The sequence below is a fragment of the Bacillus rossius genome, chromosome 1, assembly GCF_032445375.1.
Source record: "Bacillus rossius redtenbacheri isolate Brsri chromosome 1, Brsri_v3, whole genome shotgun sequence".
NCBI lineage: Eukaryota > Metazoa > Arthropoda > Insecta > Phasmatodea > Bacillidae > Bacillus > Bacillus rossius.
In genome coordinates, this window is record NC_086330.1 from 367,342,127 (window position 1) to 367,365,824 (window position 23,698).

Sequence of the window (23,698 nt, forward strand, 5' to 3'; positions counted from 1 at the left end):
CATCCAACTGCTGCGCGATAGAGGTGGGCGGTGGTTGTTGGTGAGGGAACCGGCCAACTGCTGCGCGATAGAGGTGGGCGGTGGTTGTAGGTGAGAGAACCGCCTAACTTCTGTGCCACCGAGGTGGGCGGAGGTTTCGGTGAGGGAACCACCCAACTGCTGCGCGATAGAGGTGGGCGGTGGTTGTAGGTGAGAAAAACCGTCTAACTGCTGTGCCACCGAGGTGGGCGGAGGTTTCGGTGAGGGAACCACCCAACTGCTGCGCGATAGAGGTGGGCGGTGGTTGTTGTTGAGGGAACCGGCCAACTGCTGCGCGATAGAGGTGGGCGGTGGTTGTAGGTGAGAAACCGCCCAACTGCTGTGCCACCGAGGTGGGCGGAGGTTTCGGTGAGGGAACCACCCAACTGCTGCGCGATAAAGGGGGGCGGTGGTTGTAGGTGAGAGAACCGCCCAACTGCTGTGCCACCGAGGTGGGCGGAGGTTTCGGTGAGGGAACCACCTAACTGCTGCGCGATAGAGGTGGGCGGTGGTTGTTGGTGAGGGAACCGGCCAACTGCTGCGCGATAGAGGTGGGCGGTGGTTTTAGGTGAGGGAACCGGCCAACTGCTGCGCCACCGAAGTAAGCGGAGGTTTCGGTGAGGGAACCACCCAACTACTGCGCGATAGAGGTGGGCGGTGGTTGTAGGTGAGGGAACCGCCCAACTGCTGTGCCACCGAGGTGGGCGGAGGTTTCGGTGAGGGAACCAACCAACTACTGCGCGATAGAGGTGGTAGGTGGTTGTAGGTAAGGTAACCGGCCAACTGCTGCGCGATAGATGTGAGCGGAGGGTGTCGGTGAGGGAACCACCCAACTACTGCGCGATAGAGGTGGTAGGTAATTGTAGGTGAGGGAACCGCCTAACTGCTGTGCCACCGAGGTGGGCGGTGGTTTCGGTGAGGGAACCACCCAACTGCTGCGCGATAGAGGTGGGCGGTGGTTGTAGGTGAGGGAACCGGCCAACTGCTGTGCCACCGAGGGGGACGGAGGTTTCGGTGAGGGAACCACCCAACTGCTGCGCGATAGAGGTGGCCGGTGGTTGTAGGTGAGGGAACCGGCCAACTGCTGTGCCACCGAGGGGGACGGAGGTTTCGCTGAGGGAACCACCCAACTGCTGCGCGATAGAGGTGGGCGGTGGTTGTAGGAGAGGGAACCGGCCAACTGCTGCGCCACCGAGGTAAGCGGAGGTTTCGGTGAGGGAACCACCCAACTACTGCGCGATAGAGGTGGGCGGTGGTTGTTGGTGAGGGAACCGGCCAACTGCTGCGCGATAGAGGTGGGCGGTGGTTGTAGGTGAGGGAACCGGCCAACTGCTGCGCCACCGAGGTGAGCGGAGGTTTCGGTGCGGGAACCACCCAACTACTGCGCGATAGAGGTGGGCGGTGGTTGTAGGTGAGGGAACCGCCCAACTGCTGTGCCACCGAGGTGGGCGGAGGTTTCGGTAAGGGAACCACCCAACTGCTGCGCGATAGAGGTGGGCGGTGGTTGTAGGTGAGGGAACCGGCCAACTGCTGTGTCACCGAGGTGGGCGGAGGTTTCGGTGAGGGAACCACCCAACTGCTGCGCGATAGAGGTGGAAGGTGGTTGTAGGTGAGGGAACCGCCTAGCTGCTGTGCCACCGAGGTAGGCGGAGGTTTCGGTGAGGGAACCACCCAACTGCTGCGCGATAGAGGTGGGCGGTGGTTGTAGGTGAGGGAACCGGCCAACCGCTGTGCCACCGAGGGGGACGGAGGTTTCGGTGAGGGAACCACCCAACTGCTGCGCGATAGAGGTGGGCGGTGGTTGTAGGTGAGGGAACCGGCCAACCGCTGTGCCACCGAGGGGGACGGAGGTTTCGGTGAGGGAACCACCCAACTGCTGCGCGATAGAGGTGAGCGGTGGTTGTAGGTAAGGTAACCGGCCAACTGCTGCGAGATAGAGCTGAGTGGAGGGTGTCGGTGAGGGAACCACCCAACTACTGCGCGATAGAGGTGGTAGGTGGTTGTAGGTGAGAGAACCGCCCAACTGCTGTGCCACCGACGTGGGCGGAGGTTTCGGTGAGGGAACCATCCAACTGCTGCGCGATAGAGGTGGGCGGTGGTTGTTGTTGAGGGAACCGGCCAACTGCTGCGCGATAGAGGTGGGCGGTGGTTGTAGGTGAGAAACCGCCCAACTGCTGTGCCACCGAGGTGGGCGGAGGTTTCGGTGAGGGAACCACCCAAATGCTGCGCGATAAAGGGGGGCGGTGGTTGTAGGTGAGAGAACCGCCCAACTGCTGTGCCACCGAGGTGGGCGGAGGTTTCGGTGAGGGAACCACCTAACTGCTGCGCGATAGAGGTGGGCGGTGGTTGTTGGTGAGGGAACCGGCCAACTGCTGCGCGATAGAGGTGGGCGGTGGTTTTAGGTGAGGGAACTGGCCAACTGCTGCGCCACCGAGGTGAGCGGAGGTTTCGGTGAGGGAACCACCCAACTACTGCGCGATAGAGGTGGGCGGTAATTGTAGGTGAGGGAACCGGCCAACTGCTGTGCCACCGAGGGGGACGGAGGTTTCGGTGAGGGAACCACCCAACTGCTGCGCGATAGAGGTGGCCGGTGGTTGTAGGTGAGGGAACCGGCCAACTGCTGTGCCACCGAGGGGGACGGAGGTTTCGGTGAGGGAACCACCCAACTGCTGCGCGATAGAGGTGGGCGGTGGTTGTAGGTGAGGGAACCGGCCAACTGCTGCGCCACCGAGGTAAGCGGAGGTTTCGGTGAGGGAACCACCCAACTATTGCGCGATAGAGGTGGGCGGTGGTTGTTGGTGAGGGAACCGGCCAACTGCTGCGCGATAGAGGTGGGCGGTGGTTGTAGGTGAGGGAACCGGCCAACTGCTGCGCCACCGAGGTGAGCGGAGGTTTCGGTGAGGGAACCACCCAACTACTGCGCGATAGAGGTGGGCGGTGGTTGTAGGTGAGAGAACCGCCCAACTGCTGTGCCACCGAGGTAGGCGGAGGTTTCGGTGAGGGAACCACCCAACTGCTGCGCGATAGAGGTGGGCGGTGGTTGTAGGTGAGGGAACCGGCCAACTGCTGTGTCACCGAGGTGGGCGGAGGTTTCGGTGAGGGAACCACCCAACTGCTGCGCGATAGAGGTGGAAGGTGGTTGTAGGTGAGGGAACCGCATAGCTGCTGTGCCACCGAGGTGGGCGGAGGTTTCGATGAGGGAACCACCCAACTGCTGCGCGATAGAGGTGGGCGGTGGTTGTAGGTGAGGGAACCGGCCAACCGCTGTGCCACCGAGGTGGGCGGAGGTTTCGGTGAGGGAACCACCCAACTGCTGCGCGATAGAGGTGGGCGGTGGTTGTAGGTGAGGGAACCGGCCAACTGCTGTGTCACCGAGGTGGGCGGAGGTTTCGGTGAGGGAACCACCCAACTGCTGCGCGATAGAGGTGGAAGGTGGTTGTAGGTGAGGGAACCGCCTAGCTGCTGTGCCACCGAGGTGGCGGAGGTTTCGGTGAGGTAACCACCCAACTGCTGCGCGATAGAGGTGGGCGGTGGTTGTAGGTAAGGTAACCGGCCAACTGCTGCGCGATAGCGCTGAGTGGAGGGTGTCGGTGAGGGAACCACCCAACTACTGCGCGATAGAGGTGGTAGGTGGTTGTAGGTGAGAGAACCGCCCAACTGCTGTGCCACCGACGTGGGCGGAGGTTTCGGTGAGGGAACCATCCAACTGCTGCGCGATAGAGGTGGGCGGTGGTTGTTGGTGAGGGAACCGGCCAACTGCTGTGCCACCGAGGTGGGCGGAGGTTTCGGTGAGGGAACCACCCAACTGCTGCGCGATAGAGGTGGGCGGTGGTTGTAGGTGAGAAAAACCGTCTAACTGCTGTGCCACCGAGGTGGGCGGAGGTTTCGGTGAGGGAACCACCCAACTGCTGCGCGATAGAGGTGGGCGGTGGTTGTTGTTGAGGGAACCGGCCAACTGCTGCGCGATAGAGGTGGGCGGTTGTTGTAGGTGAGAAACCGCCCAACTGCTGTGCCACCGAGGTGGGCGGAGGTTTCGGTGAGGGAACCACCCAACTGCTGCGCGATAAAGGGGGGCGGTGGTTGTAGGTGAGAGAACCGCCCAACTGCTGTGCCACCGAGGTGGGCGGAGGTTTCGGTGAGGGAACCACCTAACTGCTGCGCGATAGAGGTGGGCGGTGGTTGTTGGTGAGGGAACCGGCCAACTGCTGCGCGATAGAGGTGGGCGGTGGTTTTAGGTGAGGGAACCGGCCAACTGCTGCGCCACCGAGGTGAGCGGAGGTTTCGGTTAGGGAACCACCCAACTACTGCGCGATAGAGGTAGGCGGTGGTTGTAGGTGAGGGAACCGCCCAACTGCTGTGCCACCGAGGTGGGCGGAGGTTTCATTGAGGGAACCACCCAACTGCTGCGCGATAGAGGTGGGCGGTGGTTGTAGGTGAGGGAACCGGCTAACTGCTGTGTCACTGTTGTGGGCGGAGGTTTCGGTGAGGGAACCACCCAACTACAGCGCGATAGAGGTGGGCGGTAGTTGTAGATGAGGGAACCGCCCAACTGCTTGCCACCGAGGGGGACGGAGTTTTCGGTGAGGGAACCACCCAACTGGTGCGCGTAAAAGGTGGGCGGTGGTTGTAGGTGAGGGAACCGCCCAAATGCTGGGCCACTGTAGTGGGCGGAGGTTTCGGTGAGGGAACCACCCAACTACTGCGCGATAGAGGTGGTAGGTGGTTGTAGGTGAGGGAACCGGCCAACTGCTGTGCCACCGAGGTGGGCGGAGGTTTCGGTGAGAGAACAACCCAACTACTGCGCGATAGAGGTGGGCGGTGGTTGTAGGTGAGGGAACTGCCCAACTGCTGTGCCACCGAGGGGGACGGAGGTTTCGGTGAGGGAACCACCCAACTGCTGCGCGAAAGAGGTGGGCGGTGGTTGTAGGTGAGAGATCCGGCCAACTGCTGTGCCACCGAGGTGGGCGTAGGTTTCGGTGAGGGAACCACCTAACTACTGCTTGATAGAGGTGGTAGGTGGTTGTAGGTGAGGGAACCGGCCAACTGCTGTGCCACTGAGGGGGACGGAGGTTTCGGTGAGGGAACCACCCAACTGCTGCGCGATAGAGGTGGGTTGTGGTTGTAGGTGAGGGAACCGCCCAACTGCTGTGCCACCGAGGAGGGCGGAGGTTTTGGTGAGGGAACCACCTAACTACTGCGCGATAGAGGTGGGCGGTGGTTGTAGGTGAGGGATCCGCTCAACTGCTGTGCCACCGAGGGGGACTGGGTTTCGGTGAGGGAACCACCCAACTGCTGCGCGATAGAGGTGGGCGGTGGTTGTAGGCGAGGGAACCGGCCAAATGCTGCGCGATAGAGGTGAGCGGAGGGTGTCGGCGAGGGAACCACACAACTGCTGCGCGATAGAGGTGGGCGGTGGTTGAAGGTGAGGGAACCGCCCAACTGCTGTGCCACCGAGGTGGGCGGAGGTATCGGTGAGGGAACCACCCAACTACTGCGCGATACAGGTGGGCGGTGGTTGTAGGCGAGGGAACCGGCCAACTGCTGCGCGATAGAGGTGAGCGGAGGGTGTCGGCGAGGGAACCACACAACTGCTGTGCGATAGAGGTGGGCGGTGGTTGTAGGTAAGGGAACCTCTCAACTGCTGTGCCACCGAGGGGGACGGAGGTTTCGGTGAGGGAACCACCCAACTACTGCGCGATAGAGGTGGGCGGTGGTTGAAGGTGAGGGAACCGCCCAACTGCTGTGCCACCGAGGTGGGCGGAGGTATCGGTGAGGGAACCACCCAACTACTGCGCGATACAGGTGGGCAATGGTTTTAGGCGAGGGAACCGGCCAACTGCTGCGCGATAGAGGTGAGCGGAGGGTGTCGGCGAGGGAACCACCCAACTACTGCGCGATAGAGGTGGGCGGTGGTTGTAGGTGAGGGAACCGGCCAACTGCTGCGCGAGAGAGGTGAGCGGAGGGTGTCGGCGAGGGAACCACCCAACTGCTGCGCGATAGAGGTGGGCGGTGGTTGTAGGTGAGGGAACCGGCCAACTGCTGCGCGATAGAGGTGAGCGGAGGGTGTCGGCGAGGGAACCACCCAACTGCTGCGCGATAGAGGTGGGCGGTGGTTGTAGGTGAGGGAACGGGCCATCTGCTGCGCGATAGAGGTGAGCGGAGGGTGTCGGCGAGGGAACCACCCAACTGCTGCGCGATAGAGGTGGGCGGTGGTTGTAGGTGAAGGAAGGGGCCATCTGCTGCGCGATAGAGGTGAGCGGAGGGTGTCGGTGAGGGAACCACCCAACTGCTGCGCGATAGAGGTGGGCGGTGGTTGTAGGTGAGGGAACGGGCCATCTGCTGCGCGATAGAGGTGAGCGGAGGGTGTCGGCGAGGGAACCACCCAACTGCTTCGCGATAGAGGTGGGCAGTAGTATACGAATGTATTTTCTGGAACATGGCTTCTGGCTGTGGAGCGGGGAGCCGAGCCACATCTCTGACGCCACGTCCATCTCTGACGTCACGGCGGCCATCTTGGACCCAAAATTCCTCTAAATTCCTCAAAATTGACTCAAAATTCCTCAAAATTGACTCAAAATGACTCAAAATTTCCCGTTTTAAGAAAAAAAATTCCCGTTTTCGAGGGAAAAATTCCCGTTTCGATGGAAAATTAGGATTTCGAAAAACCACAAATGTCTTTTGCCTTAGAAAGAACTCAAATTCCTAAAACTGGCTTAAGCATCCTTAACTCAAGCCAGCGTTAAGCCATTTATAGGATTATGACGTCACCGTTGCAATTTTCGTTACGTCCGCCATTTTGAAAATCCACAATTTTTATGTTAGAAAATCGGGAAAAATTTTAAAAATCATTAAAAAAATTATTTAATCGAATTAAAAAAATATTAAAAACCACTGTTGCAGTTATCGTTACGGTTGCCATCTTGGATTATATAAATGTTACATATTTCGTTACACCCGCCATCTTGGTTGAGTACCATGTCATTCTTACACTTTACGTTACGACCACCATATTGGATCCTATTAATGTTGCAATTATCGTTATGGTCGCCATCTTTAAATTTGGACGCCATCTTGGAAATCCGTAGTTTTTATGTTAGAAAATCGGGAAAAATTCCAAAATTCATCAAAAAATTAATGTATTTAAATTCTGTATGATTATATCGATGTACGTCCTTGGTTCGATTCCCGACGAGAGTAAACGGTCGATCCTTCCTCCATGAAAGCTACCTAGACTGATCTACCACCACCAGTACCAAGGTTTATATCATCAACTGGTATGACATCATGTCCACCATCTTGTCTTCATCCGCTGGAGTCCACCATCTTGTTTTCGTCTGCTAGAGTGTGCCGATACCATGTAGTATAATTATCTGGTCACCATACTTTTGTCCTCAACTGTTGACATTGATCATTGACCTTGGCCTTTGACCTTGACCTTGAAATTTGACCTTGACCTTGAAATTTGACCTTGACCTTGAAATTTGACCTTGACCTTGAAATTTGACCTTGACCTTGAAATTTGACCTTGACCTTGAAATTTGACTTTGTCCTTGAAATTTGACTTTGTCCTTGTCGACCATCATGGATCCGACATTTTATGTTCAGTACATGCTACCAGGAGCTACCACCTGCCAGAGTACTTCATCTTGTGTGTGTACTTGTATTATGGAGTACATTTCCATCTGGTTAATTTTATTCTAACCCGCTACAGTGCAGTAATCATTTATTACCGAGGTGCCCCCGCCATCTTGAAATTCGACCGCCATCTTGAAATCATGTAATAATGTAGCTAGAAAAGCGGGAAAAAATCCAAAATTCATTAAATAAATCACTCATTAACTTACATATTGATTCGATCCACTCCCGTCCTTGGTTCGATACCCGATCGATGCAATAATGTTTAATTTTATGAAAAAATAATAATTTCAATATAACATGTTCATCATTCTTAAAGAGACTTTAAAACCTCTACTAACATCATCCTATCAGACATCAAGACCACCATATTGGAAATTCATAATTGTAATGTTAGAGATTCGTGAAAAAGTTCAAAATTCATTAAATAAATTTGTAATCTATATACTGATTGATTAAATCGTCTAAGGTCCTTGGTTCGATCCCTGGCCGATACAAATCAACTTTAATTTTAAAAAAGTACCAGAAAAGTGTAAGGTTCGAGAAATAAAACACCTCAAAGTCTTTTACAAACATAATATTTATTACACAATTTCTATCCTACTACAGAATCACTTGCGAAAGCCAGCAATCTTATAAACATTTAGCCCTGCATAGACGTGCATCGACTACTTCTTAGCTCCAAATGGCTACAAATGCTTCAAAAGGCTCCAAATGCTCCAACAGCTCCAAAAAAAGGCTCCAAATGCTCCAATAACCACCAAATGCTTAACACAGCTCCAAATGGCTCCAAATGCTCCAAACGGCCTCCAAATGCTTGACAGCCTCCAAATGCTTGACTGCTCCAAATGCTCCAAATGCTCCAAATGCTCCAAACAGCTCCAAATGCTCCAAACGGCTCCAAAAGCTCCAAATGTCTCCAAATGCTCCAAACGGCTCCAAATGCTCCAATTGTCTCCAAAAGGCTCCAAATGCTCCAAACGGCTCCAAATTGCTCCAAATGCTCCAAACGGCTCCAAATGCTCCAAATTGCTCCAAATGCTCCAAACGGCTCCAAATGCTCCAAACGGCTCCAAATGTCTCCAAAAGGCTCCAAATGCTCCAAACGGCTCCAAATGCTCCAAATGCTCCAAATGTCTCCAAAAGGCTCCAAATGCTTCAAAAGGCTCCAATTGTTCCAAGAGCTCCATCTTCAATTGATTCCAACTGATTCCAATTACTTTTCTTATCGAACTTGGCATGGTTACTAACATGTCTTTATTAGTATACATTTTGACTGGCAGTGGTAACGTATTTTGCACCTTTAAGTTATAAGTTTTATTTAGAAATCAGATTTCGATAAATGGTAGATACCATTTGGAAAGAAAATATATTAATTTATCTTCAAGTTTATACACATTTAATTTAAGCCATTATTGTATGTAGCCAGCTTCCCTCAGTTCTTTGAGTATGAAGGATATTTCTTTAATGTTCGAATAGTTTCCTGCACAAAGCGATCCATGTAGTAGTCGTAGCCTGTCAACCAATATGTTAGGATCTTCCCATGAGGTATAATCAAACTCTTCTGCTGCGTTCATCATCCTTGCATGTTTATAATAAATATTATTATCTCTGGTGTCTATCGTTTTAACACCAACCTCAAGGTCACTTTCGTCATCGTGACAGTGATTATCACAAGCTTGATCAGGATAATTTATTTTATTACGACGTTTCCATCGTTTTGGTCTCAAACCACCATCACAGTCTTCGCTCTTGCATGCTTTTGGTGCTTCAGCACAGTACTCAATCATGTCAGCCTTAGATGTGTCAGCACAGTCTTTGTTCACGCCAGCTTCTGATGTGTCACCACAGTCTTCAATCATGTCAGCACCACAAACTTGATCAGGATAATTTATTTTATTACGTCGTTTCCATCGTTTTGGTCTCAGACCGCCATCACAGTCTTCGATCTTGCCTGCTTTAGGTGCTTCAGTACAGTACTCAATCATGTCAGCCTTAGATGTGTCAGCACAGTCTTCGTTCACGCCAGCTTCTGATGTGTCACCACAGTCTTCAATCATGTCAGCACCACAAACTTGATCAGGATAATTTATTTTATTACGTCGTTTCCATCGTTTTGGTCTCAGACCGCCATCTCAGTCTTCGATCTTACCTGCTTTAGGTGCTTCAGTACAGTACTCAATCATGTCAGCCTCAGATGTGTCACCACAATCTTCAATCATGGACGCTTCAGATGATTCATCATAGTCTTCGACCTTGTAAGCTTCAGATGGTTCTCCATCTTTCTCATTTTCATGGAGACGACTAGATATTGGAGTAAATATATTTTCATTTCTAATGTGGTTACAACTTCCTTCGTTTGTTTTAGATTTTAAATTATTATCTTGATCTAGATCAGTAATTTTAGCATTAGCTTTTTCGCCTTCGTTCCTCTTCCGCGATGTTGTAGCCCAGTCTTCGTTATCTTTATTCATCTTAATTGTACAGGTCTTGTAATGTCTATCCAAGTAATATCTTCTACCAAAGGATTTCTGACACTGACTGCAATGAAATGGTTTTTGACAAGGACCCAAATTACACTCGCTTCTCTCATGTCGTTTAGCATTCTTTCTCAAGGTAAACACCTTGCTACAGTATCTACAGTGATGACGTTTCGATACAGCGTCAGATCCTAAATCGGAATTCATATTAGTTACCGAGACTAATGCCAGATGCAAACTAAGAGTTTTAAATTAGATATATTACTTAAATAGAATTTTTTAATTATTTCATCAGCGAGAATTAATTTATCTCATTCAAAGGTACTTTTTGCAAGTAGTTCTGCTTTTCAACAACAGATGTCGCCACATGTTACTTGCAGGTAAATAATATTTAGTTCTTTTATGCGGGATGCGGGATGCTCACTAACGATCGAAATAGAACGATGGCTTCGCTAGACTCCAAGGAGAAGGAAGTTCGTCCATCCTGTTAGTGCTTCTTAGATTTCTCAGAAATTATTAGACTGAGTAATGATAATTTTTTTTTTTTAATTTCCGCCTGATAAAAATATTACAAGTAATGATTGAGTAGCAGAAGTTCACTAATTATATGCAACCTTGAATAAAAAATGACATGCTTCATTAAGTAAAAAAATCCTTCATGCAGAGATAAATTCCTCATCAGTAACCAGAAGCACTCGGAGAAAACCATCAGATGTATAGTCAGGAATAATCAGAAGCACCCAGTGAAAACCATCAAAATATTGTCAAGAATAATCAGGAGCACACGGAGAAATCCATCAAAATATTGACAAGAATAATCAGGAGCACACGGAGAAATCCACCATAATACTGTCAAGAATAAACGGGAGCACACGGAGAAAACCGCCATAATATTGACAAGAATAATCGGAAGACACGGAGAAAACCGCCACAAGTTTTCTTTGATATCATAAAATTTCAGGAAAAAATAATAAAAAATAAAAATAAATTAATAAAAAATTTAAAAAAATAAAATAAAAAATACATAAAATTCTGGCTTGTACTAGAACTATATCTTTGCTCAACAATGAGAAGTTCACAAGCTAGCAGAATCTGTTTATGTATTTTTTATTTTATTTTTTTAAATTTTTTATTAATTTATTTTTATTTTTTATTATTTTTTCCTGAAATTTTATGATATCAAAGAAAACTTGTGGCGGTTTTCTCCGTGTGCTTCCGATTATTCTTGTCAATATTATGGCGGTTTTCTCCGTGTGCTCCCGTTTATTCTTGACAGTATTATGGTGGATTTCTCCGTGTGCTCCTGATTATTCTTGACAATATTTTGATGGATTTCTCCGTGTGCTCCTGATTATTCTTGACAATATTTTGATGGTTTTCACTGGGTGCTTCTGATTATTCCTGACTATACATCTGATGGTTTTCTCCGAGTGCTTCTGGTTACTGATGAGGAATTTATCTCTGCGTGAAGGATTTTTTTACTTAATGAAGCATGTCATTTTTTATTCAAGGTTGCATATAATTAGTGAACTTCTGCTACTCAATCATTACTTGTAATATTTTTATCAGGCGGAAATTAAAAAAAAAAAATTATCATTACTCAGTCAAATAATTTCTGAGAAATCTAAGAAGCACTAACAGGATGGACGAACTTCCTTCTCCTTGGAGTCTAGCGAAGCCATCGTTCTATTTCGATCGTTAGTGAGCATCCCGCATCCCGCATAAAAGAACTAAATATTATTTACCTGCAAGTAACATGTGGCGACATCTGTTGTTGAAAAGCAGAACTACTTGCAAAAAGTACCTTTGAATGAGATAAATTAATTCTCGCTGATGAAATAATTAAAAAATTCTATTTAAGTAATATATCTAATTTAAAACTCTTAGTTTGCATCTGGCATTAGTCTCGGTAACTAATATGAATTCCGATTTAGGATCTGACGCTGTATCGAAACGTCATCACTGTAGATACTGTAGCAAGGTGTTTACCTTGAGAAAGAATGCTAAACGACATGAGAGAAGCGAGTGTAATTTGGGTCCTTGTCAAAAACCATTTCATTGCAGTCAGTGTCAGAAATCCTTTGGTAGAAGATATTACTTGGATAGACATTACAAGACCTGTACAATTAAGATGAATAAAGATAACGAAGACTGGGCTACAACATCGCGGAAGAGGAACGAAGGCGAAAAAGCTAATGCTAAAATTACTGATCTAGATCAAGATAATAATTTAAAATCTAAAACAAACGAAGGAAGTTGTAACCACATTAGAAATGAAAATATATTTACTCCAATATCTAGTCGTCTCCATGAAAATGAGAAAGATGGAGAACCATCTGAAGCTTACAAGGTCGAAGACTATGATGAATCATCTGAAGCGTGCATGATTGAAGATTGTGGTGACACATCTGAGGCTGACATGATTGAGTACTGTACTGAAGCACCTAAAGCAGGTAAGATCGAAGACTGAGATGGCGGTCTGAGACCAAAACGATGGAAACGACGTAATAAAATAAATTATCCTGATCAAGTTTGTGGTGCTGACATGATTGAAGACTGTGGTGACACATCAGAAGCTGGCGTGAACGAAGACTGTGCTGACACATCTAAGGCTGACATGATTGAGTACTGTGCTGAAGCACCAAAAGCATGCAAGAGCGAAGACTGTGATGGTGGTTTGAGACCAAAACGATGGAAACGTCGTAATAAAATAAATTATCCTGATCAAGCTTGTGATAATCACTGTCACGATGACGAAAGTGACCTTGAGGTTGGTGTTAAAACGATAGACACCAGAGATAATAATATTTATTATAAACATGCAAGGATGATGAACGCAGCAGAAGAGTTTGATTATACCTCATGGGAAGATCCTAACATATTGGTTGACAGGCTACGACTACTACATGGATCGCTTTGTGCAGGAAACTATTCGAACATTAAAGAAATATCCTTCATACTCAAAGAACTGAGGGAAGCTGGCTACATACAATAATGGCTTAAATTAAATGTGTATAAACTTGAAGATAAATTAATATATTTTCTTTCCAAATGGTATCTACCATTTATCGAAATCTGATTTCTAAATAAAACTTATAACTTAAAGGTGCAAAATACGTTACCACTGCCAGTCAAAATGTATACTAATAAAGACATGTTAGTAACCATGCCAAGTTCGATAAGAAAAGTAATTGGAATCAGTTGGAATCAATTGAAGATGGAGCTCTTGGAACAATTGGAGCCATTTGGAGCATTTGGAGCCATTTGGAGCATTTGGAGGCCGTTTGGAGCAATTGGAGCCTTTTGAAGCATTTGGAGCCTTTTGGAGACATTTGGATCATTTGGAGCATTTGGAGCCGTTTGGAGCATTTGGAGCCTTTTGGAGACATTTGGAGCCGTTTGGAGCATTTGGAGCCGTTTGGAGCATTTGGAGCCGTTTGGAGCATTTGGAGCAATTTGGAGCCGTTTGGAGCATTTGGAGCCTTTTGGAGACATTTGGAGCATTTGGAGCCGTTTGGAGCATTTGGAGACATTTGGAGCTTTTGGAGCCGTTTGGAGCATTTGGAGCTGTTTGGAGCATTTGGAGCATTTGGAGCATTTGGAGCAGTCAAGCATTTGGAGGCTGTCAAGCATTTGGAGGCCGTTTGGAGCATTTGGAGCCATTTGGAGCTGTGTTAAGCATTTGGTGGTTATTGGAGCATTTGGAGCCTTTTTTTGGAGCTGTTGGAGCATTTGGAGCCTTTTGAAGCATTTGTAGCCATTTGGAGCTAAGAAGTAGTCGATGCACGTCTATGCAGGGCTAAATGTTTATAAGATTGCTGGCTTTCGCAAGTGATTCTGTAGTAGGATAGAAATTGTGTAATAAATATTATGTTTGTAAAAGACTTTGAGGTGTTTTATTTCTCGAACCTTACACTTTTCTGGTACTTTTTTAAAATTAAAGTTGATTTGTATCGGCCAGGGATCGAACCAAGGACCTTAGTCGATTTAATCAATCAGTATATAGATTACAAATTTATTTAATGAATTTTGAACTTTTTCACGAATCTCTAACATTTCAATTATGAATTTCCAATATGGTGGTCTTGATGTCTGATAGGATGATGTTAGTAGAGGTTTTAAAGTCTCTTTAAGAATGATGAACATGGTATATTGAAATTATTATTTTTTCATAAAATTAAACATTATTGCATCGATCGGGTATCGAACCAAGGACGGGAGCGGATCGAATCAATATGTAAGTTAATGAGTGATTTATTTAATGAATTTTGGATTTTTTCCCGCTTTTCTAGCTACATTATTACATGATTTCAAGATGGCGGTCGAATTTCAAGATGGCGGGGGCACCTCGGTAATAAATGATTACTGCACTGTAGCGGGTTAGAATAAAATTAACCAGATGGAAATGTACTCTATAATACAAGTACACACACAAGATGGAGTACTCTGGCAGGTGGTAGCTCCTGGTAGCATGTACTGAACATAAAATGTCGGATCCATGATGGTCGACAAGGACAAAGTCAAATTTCAAGGTCAAGGTCAAATTTCAAGGTCAAGGTCAAATTTCAAGGTCAAGGTCAAATTTCAAGGTCAAGGTCAAATTTCAAGGTCAAGGTCAAATTTCAAGGTCAAGGTCAAATTTCAAGGTCAAGGTCAAAGGCCAAGGTCAATGATCAATGTCAACAGTTGAGGACAAAAGTATGGTGACCAGATAATTATACTACATGGTATCGGCACACTCTAGCAGACGAAAACAAGATGGTGGACTCCAGCGGATGAAGACAAGATGGTGGACATGATGTCATACCAGTTGATGATATAAACCTTGGTACTGGTGGTGGTAGATCAGTCTAGGTAGCTTTCATGGAGGAAGGATCGACCGTTTACTCTCGTCGGGAATCGAACCAAGGACGTACATCGATATAATCATACAGAATTTAAATACATTAATTTTTTGATGAATTTTGGAATTTTTCCCGATTTTCTAACATAAAAACTACGGATTTCCAAGATGGCGTCCAAATTTAAAGATGGCGACCATAACGATAATTGCAACATTAATAGTATCCAATATGGTGGTCGTAACGTAAAGTGTAAGAATGACATGGTACTCAACCAAGATGGCGGGTGTAACGAAATATGTAACATTTATATAATCCAAGATGGCAACCGTAACGATAACTGCAACAGTGGTTTTTAATATTTTTTTAATTCGATTAAATAATTTTTTTAATGATTTTTAAAATTTTTCCCGATTTTCTAACATAAAAATTGTGGATTTTCAAAATGGCGGACGTAACGAAAATTGCAACGGTGACGTCATAATCCTATAAATGGCTTAACGCTGGCTTGAGTTAAGGATGCTTAAGCCAGTTTTAGGAATTTGAGTTCTTTCTAAGGCAAAAGACATTTGTGGTTTTTCGAAATCCTAATTTTCCATCGAAACGGGAATTTTTCCCTCGAAAACGGGAATTTTTTTTCTTAAAACGGGAAATTTTGAGTCATTTTGAGTCAATTTTGAGGAATTTTGAGTCAATTTTGAGGAATTTTGAGGAATTTTGGGTCCAAGATGGCCGCCGTGACGTCAGAGATGGACGTGGCGTCAGAGATGTGGCTCGGCTCCCCGCTCCACAGCCAGAAGCCATGTTCCAGAAAATACATTCGTATACTACTGTGGGCGGTTGTAGTAGGTGAGGGAACCGCCCAACTGCTGTGCCACCGAGGGGGACGGAGGTTTCGGTGAGGGTACCACCCAACTGGTGCGCGATAGAGGTGGGCGGTGGTTGTAGGTGAGAGAACCGCCCAACTGCTGTGCCACCGAGGTGGGCGGAGGTTTCGGTGAGGAAACCACCCAACTACTGCGCGATAGAGGTGGGCGGTGGTTGTAGGTGAGGGAACCACCTAACTACTGCGCCACCGAGGGGGACGGAGGTTTCGGTGAGGGAATTACCCAACTACTGCGCGATAGAGGTGGGCGGTGGTTGTAGGTGAGGGAACCGGCCAACTGCTGTGCCACCGAGGTGGGTGGAGGTTTCGGTGAGGGAACTACCCAACTGCTGCGCGATAGAGGTGGGCGGTGGTTGTAGGTGAGGGAACCGCCCAACTGCTGTGCCACCGAGGGGGACGGAGGTTTCCTGGAGGGAACCACCTAACTACTGCGCGATAGAGGTGGGCGGTGGTTGTAGGTGAGGGAACCACCCAACTGCTGCGCCAGCGAGGTGGAAGGAGGGTGTCGGCGATGGAACCACCCAACTACTGCGCCACCGAGGTGGGCGGAGGTGTCGGCGAGGGAACCGGCCATCCTCGCAGCGGCGCACACACCTGGAGCAGAGCTATGTCGTTGCCCATGGTGTTGTCGGTCTGGTAGTGGTGGTGCGCGATGGCCCGCACGACCTGGTGCAGAGTGCCGCCCTCCATCCTCTTCAGGGAGCCAGCCCTCAGCTTCATGGACTCCGCATCCATCCTGCGACAGTCGTCGGACACGCCCCTGAGACCCTGGACCCCGCCCCACTTGTCGGCGACCTTCCCATCATCGCTAACTACTACGTATTCCCTGTGAACTCATCAGTAGGGACAAATGCATTTCGCGATTTCATTTCATGTCAAGGTATTTCACAAAACACTGTAGCTTTTACTAAGAGTCGTGACAAATTGTGAGGTTGCAGCAGTACGGTGACCACATTCTCATTGGCCCCGTCAAGAGCGGGACGACACCTCTCACCCACCTCAGCCAATAACCACAGGAGAAAAGCTACAGCTATTTTGTGAAATACCTTGACACGAAATGTATTCGCGAAATACAGGAGTCCCTACTCATCAGCACAGTCCTTATAAAAGAACCGGGAATTAAAAATAGCTTCCCGGTTCTTTCAGTGCTACCGTAACATCGACATGGACAGCATAAAAATTCCGTTCTTATCGCCCGCTGAGGTTAGTTTCCTGTGATGCTATCCTCCGGCGAGGCGATCCTTGCCGGCGTTTCTCAGTCGCCAGTCGGTGTCGGGACTGCTGTGAGCCAGTGCCTGTTCACAGTTCTTAAAATAACGGTAATTTTTGAATGAATATTCTTTTAGGTTAACAATTCTGTGATGTTGCATGCGTTTAACTATTATTGGCTTAATTTTTATTTTTATTTTCAAAATTAAAGATTGAGGATAAGGTTAAGAATAAAGTTATTTGTTCACGTCAGTAAATACTTCCTGCAATAACAAATTGTAACACAAAATTGTTTATCACTTATCGATAGGGACCGGAAAAATTCGCGTATTTAATGACCTGCAGGATGAAATCCATAGTTCTACCTACACTCGGTCAAATGCCACCCACTCATTGGCTGCTGTCTTGTGAGACGTCCCAACGTAGCAGCCTGTGATTCGATAAAGCTTTGGTTTGGCGTTTCTCATTGGCCCAGAGTCACCCAGGTGAGTTGTGAGCCAATAGCAGAGGCAGCACTGAGGTATAACTAATGGTATTTTAGACTATCGCGAAACGAATTCGCGAATTTTTCCGGTCTCTACTTATCAATAATTTTTTCCTTGCCAGATCTGCTGTTCGCGAACCGTAACGTGTCACGCTGTCATCATCAGATAACAGCGAGAAAATTTTTTTGACGTGACAACGTCTAATAAATGGATGAAGGCTTCTGCACGCACGAAAAATTGTCCCGCTACGGATGTCCCACTACGGATGCATGCTTGGCATCTCTCTGGTATGTTGCGGACGGTACAGAGAACTCGGCCGGCACGTGGCGACGCACAGTGGGGCCAAACCCTGACAAGGTAGCCAAAACCTCAAAATTGGTCATCTACGCTAGAGTAATTTTGACTGGTGGAGTTGGTAGTGGAATATCTTGGGTGTCTATCTGCGAAAGTGGAAGTTCTTGGCTTTGCATCTATCTTTGATTTTTCATTTCAAAGTCAGCCATCGTGGAAAATGTATCGAGTGAGCATTACTGCAACAAAAAAAACCATTTCTCAGTAATTCAATCACGTGAAAGTGAAGTGATTATATTTTATTCTGTGACATGGACGTCATTCCTGGAGGTATGTACATTATTTTTTTATTATAGCATTACAAAATTAAAATTTATTCTACCTTAAAGAACTTTTAACTCAAAGCCCTTAGCAAAACTATGAAATTTTAGTTATTTATAGTTTCTATAAAATAAAAAGTTGCATATAACACAATATAACACGAAGATATAAGTTCATGCCTTTAGATCAATCTATCATCTTACAAAATTCACAACAATTAGCTGTATTTGGCTGCCTATTTAAATGTTATGTATTATCCTTCACATGCGCGTGGTTTTATATTTGTATCACAAATTTACATAACCTCCAAAAAGTTCCGATTAGTAATGCGTTTGGCTTTGTTATGTTAGAAAGAGAGGTTTTTTTCGGGGCTTATTTGTTAATTAAGAATTATGCATGACTGAGATTATATTGCAAACTATATAAATAATACTTTCTTAAGTTATGTTTTGAACAATGTAAGGTTACAGCCATAACCTATGTTTCCAGCAATGCAGGGTTACAGCTATAACTAATCTTAATGTAATCATTATTTTAATTACTAGTTATTTCCATAATATAAACATAATATAAGAACTAGTCATAATTTATAATATGAATAAACCAAAGTCTTGGAAATTGTGAATATTTCATTAAAAAAAAACGTATTTCTTCACATAATATTTAATGAGCTTGTCCATTTTTCAACTGAATAAAAAACATTTGTCATTTTATGTAGGTAAATAAGCCATTTAATTTTTGATAAAATTATTTAAAAAGACTTTTTTTATTCATTTCTTTACTTAGGTGTTTTGAAAAATACATTAGTTATCATTCGTTACAATGAACCAAAAAAAAACGAAGATGCACGATCGGCCGTTTGGCTCTCTCGTCTGTGAAAAGAAGGCTTCCCGTATGTATGAAGTGTGAAGAGCGCACTCACATGTGGACGCAGTGTGCCGCAGTCAGGGCCCAGTAGTCACCGATGGCTGAAGCTCCGCACATGGAGTGTCCTTCGTACTCCAGCGCCAGCTGTCGACAAACCAACCTCCCTCGTCCATCCACCTGTTTTCTCCACACATCCAAGCACACTGCCTTCCACGGGGACCGCGGCGCTGAGGAACTCCTGATTTAGAAGAAGAAGAATAAATCCCGGAGTTGGTAACACTGAATTCGATGTTGTGTTGGAATGAAGTCTCCACTTTGTCTATGTTTTTTTTTTTGTGAAAGTGCACTGTCTTTGCCGCACACAGCCCTAACCTATCTATGAGTCATGACGTCACAAGATGTCAGTTTATCCCTACCCGCTAACATGAAAGGTAAGCTTCTTCATGTCATATGTTTGTGTGTAGAATCTTAAATTAACGTCTCGTGACCATACACGGTCACAGGTTGTATCAGGATGCTCCCGTTTCCCATCGCCCGTACATTCCTTCGTTTCTCCGTTCTCACATCACAGGGCCACAGAAGAAGTTACCCTAAGTCGCAATCCCCAGGGTACTTGTTGTCTGAAGTAGCTAGGCTTCTGGGTTTCAGCCGCATCCTCGAGCGAATAATTCACCCGACGTTTCGGTCGACATTGCAGTCGCCATCATCAGGGAGCAGTTTTCATGCTGATCTGCTCCATGATGATGGGGACTGCAATTTCGACCGAAACTTCGGTGAATTATTCGCCCAAGGACGCGGCTACAACCCACAAGACAAGCTACTTCAGACAATGGCCGTGAAAGCCTGCGAACATTATTACTAGGGACCGGGAAAATTCGCGGTTTCAATAGCCTTCAGGATCGACTGCACATTCCCATGTACACTCGGGCAATTAACGCCAGTTCATTGGCTGCTGACTTGTGAGTCGTCTCAGCTGGTTTGTCTGTGATTCGATCCTTCTTTGGTTGAGGGTTTATAATTGGTTGAGATTCGTACAGATGAACAGTAAGCCAATAGCAAAATCATCTAAAAGCTATATGTATTTGACTTCTAGCCTATCACCGAATGAATCCGCAAATTTTTCCGGTTTCTAATTATTACTTGTTGTCTACTGCCACCAGCCGTAAGATTGGACACGGTATTTTCACCAGGTTCCATTACCTCAAGTCTAGAGTTCCTTGTTCGGGCTGTGACCTTTCATGGATGGTCCTAGCCACGGAGTTCTTCCAGGGACATCCAGCCCAAGAGGCGTGGGAACTACGGTACTTGTGTGTGGAGGATGAATTTTTTAAATAATGTGTATGTGGTTATGGTGGTAGAGATTTTTAAACGCTTTTCACTAACGCTTTATGTATTATGTTTAAGGCTAAACAGGAGAAGTGTTAAAAATAACTAAACCTTCACACTTATGCAGAACGACAAACTACCTATTATCTATTCGGGGCTTTAACCCAGGACCAGAGCTTCCACCAACAGCGCTTCGCAGATCGGCAAGATTCGGAGAAGTGCTGGGGGTGATAGTGATGGTGAGAGATTGTGTGAAATGGTGATGTTATGACCATGACAGTTGTAATTTTTGTGGTAATATAGTTCGCACTGGTGATTATTGCGGTAGAAAATTCTCATTTAATATTATTAATTTTACATGAGAATTCTTTGAAAATGTGTTTGATAAAATAACTTTACAACTACATTACATGTTTCAACAAATGAATGTAGAAAATTACGAGTGCACGTTTATGTCACCATGACTATCCCACACTTGATAATTTATTGTTCAATGTTAGTTTGACATTCCATGTCACTATTATAAAATTAACACTGCTGTGGTTGTGTTGGTATAACAAATGCTTCACATCTGATTTTCAAATAATTTTGCAATGAGTTCCATGACGATAGTGATCAGGGGCAGTTGCCGTTAATTCATACTTTTTGAACCAATGTTTTAACTCCTAATTAATTTTAAGTAGGGGAATGTCGATTTCGCGAAAAGATTTCGAGACTAGCTAAAAGTTAAAACACTGTAGCATCGTCTGTGTTTCGTGATTGGGTGAGTTTCTTTCTGGTACAAGTATTTAGTAACAACACCAATCACGATAATCCAGTGCGGAAGCAAACGCGTCCTGAGTGGCTCGGTCAAACAAGGCAACGACTTCTCTCGCAGACGCGCCGCCAATCACAAGGAAGAAAGTGTTGGTGCGGGTATACCTTCTTGCAGTCTAATAGGCGTTCAGATTTTTTTAACCAATTGGTAGAGTCCGGAAAAATTCGCGAATTCATTTCGTGACCTAGATGAAATTCAAACACGTGTACAATTCTGCTGGTCCTGCTATTGGCTCGCAGTTTAACTGGAGTTCTCTGGGCCAATGAGAGACTATCGACCAAAGAAGCATCGAATCACAAGCTACCAGTGGAGACGCCTCAAAAGTTAGCACCCAATGAACACGCGTGTCTGCTTGAGAAATTCAGAGGACAGTGGAGGCTATTCCAGAGGTCATTGAATCCGCAAATTTTTCCGGTCTCTGCCAATTGGTAGAGACCTGTATAATTCACGGATTCATTTCGCGATAGGATGGAGTCCAAATACTTTTGACATTATTTTGCTTCAGTGATTGGGCCACAGTTTATCTGAAGGACTCTGGGCCAATGAAAAATCTTTAACAGAAGAATTAGCGAATCACGATCATTCCAGTCAACAGGTGTTACGAGTCGGTAACCAATCAGCAGATGTAATTTGCACGAGTGCGTAGAGGATCATGGAGTCTATCCTTTAGGGATTTGAAATCGTGAATTTTACAGGTCTCTACCAATTGGTGAGCAGCCGCCACGACGCCTGGCAAGTGCGAGAGAGATACAGATCGCGACGGTTACCATGAAAGGGAACTCGCCGTACGTCGCCTCCTGCCCGCCGATGATCTTCCAGAACCTGGGGTCCTCCTGCTCGGCGTAGTCCCTGCCCATGGAGATGCGGTCCCTCGCGCCCAGCGCTGCAACACGGCACACCTCCCGTGGAGCGTCGTCCGTCTGTCGCCGTCGTCCGATTCATTCATAAACTAGGGACACCTGTATTTCGCGAATACATTTCGTGTCAAGATATTTCACAAAACACTGCAGCTTTTCTCCTGTGGTTATTGGCTGAGGTCGGTGAGAGGTGTCGTCCCGCTCTTTACGGGGCCAATGAGAATGTGGTCACCGTACTGCTGCACCCTCACAATTTGCCACGACTCTTAGAAAAAAGTTACAGTGTTTTGTGAAATACCTTTACATGCAATGAAATCGCGAAATACAGGTGTCCCTATTCATAAATTAAGGAATTCTCGTTTTTTATTCCTGCAACAGCTGTAGCCCGAACCAAAATAAATGTTAATTTTAAACTAAAAATTATGATAGAAGTATTTACTATTTTTAAAGTTACTTTAAAAACAACACGTATTATTGGTATTGTTTTATTTTATTTTTCAGTGCCACATCTAATGAAATTTCAAAAATATTTTTTTTTTCAAAAATACTTTAAAATATGTCACTTTTGCCTACAATTTTTTTTTACTTTTATAAATACTTTTTTTTTCTAAATCATTATGCACAGAATTTTACGGTGTGACTTTTACAGCAAAAATAAATAGAATTGATGCATATAATTTAACTTATTAATGAATTAAATATAAAATTTAAGTGATTACTATTTCTCTTCAATGAATCTTAAATAAATGATTCTACGGTCTTCACTATTGCCTTCCTTAGTTCTGACCCGATGAACCAGCGCGGTTAAAACCAGGAACCTTCAGCTCGTCAGTAAGTTGTCCTAGCTTTGTGGCCCACACAGTCGTCTTGTGCCAAAACAGGCTCAGTGGTCTGCTCTTCCTCGTTGCCATAGTTACCTCTCTCTCCTCCCAAGCACAGGGTGACCAACAACACCACGGCCCACATGGTAGGTCCGCTGTCCCAGGACGGCTGGTAGAAACCTGGGAAACCACTAGAGTTCAAGAACGAGCCCGGCGCACACGCCAGTGGCAGTTCCAGCCTTTTCTTCCAGTCGACGCTCGGTGCGGAGTGGGAACAGCTTAACAGGCCTGTCTTATTATGATTAATGAGCGCGGAAGTGATTAGGGGCACTTCCCCCTTGTTCCGTTCGCGATAAGCGACCCTATGCCTATCGGGCTTGTTAGCTCGCTCTTGCCGCTGCTCGCCTTTCCCACCTCGACGTCTATCTCATCTCTGCAATCACTGAGATTGCGAACCACACCAGCAGTCGTTAACGTGATCTAAATTAGGTCTCGCGGTCGTGGGTACCTGATGCATGTTCGGGTTTCAAGTTTCCGTACCGGGACACTAATGGGCGTGTTGCCTACGAGACTAGTTAAACAAGAGATAACACGTACATTCTCGCATAATATAGAAATAAAGTACTTATGAATAGAGACTGGAAAAATTCGCGCTTTCGATGACCTTTATGATAGACTCTACAACCCCCTACACACTCAGGCAAATGCCACTTGCTCATTGGCTATTGACTCGTGACACCTGTCAACTGGGACGCTTGCGATTCGATACTTTTTTGGTTGAAGGTTTTCCATTGGCTAAAAGTCCTTCAGATAAACTGTAATCCAATCACAGAAGCAATAAAAA

General features: G+C 46.3%; 1 protein-coding gene across 1 annotated transcript in view; it reads right to left on the bottom strand.

The window, feature by feature from the left end:
• The window catches only part of LOC134528402 (trypsin-2-like), a 37,290-nt gene extending 14,156 nt beyond the window's left edge, over positions 1-23,134 (bottom strand). Inside the window, exons 1-4 of the mRNA XM_063362000.1 lie at positions 22,951-23,134; positions 21,944-22,059; positions 19,089-19,177; positions 16,455-16,596 (exon numbers count right to left, since the gene is read on the bottom strand). Coding sequence (XP_063218070.1) covers positions 16,455-16,596; positions 19,089-19,177; positions 21,944-22,059; positions 22,951-22,999 — 396 coding nt within the window. The 5' untranslated portion in view covers positions 23,000-23,134. The remainder of the gene's footprint in view (positions 1-16,454; positions 16,597-19,088; positions 19,178-21,943; positions 22,060-22,950) is intronic.
• Between the last annotated feature and the right edge of the window lie 564 nt (positions 23,135-23,698).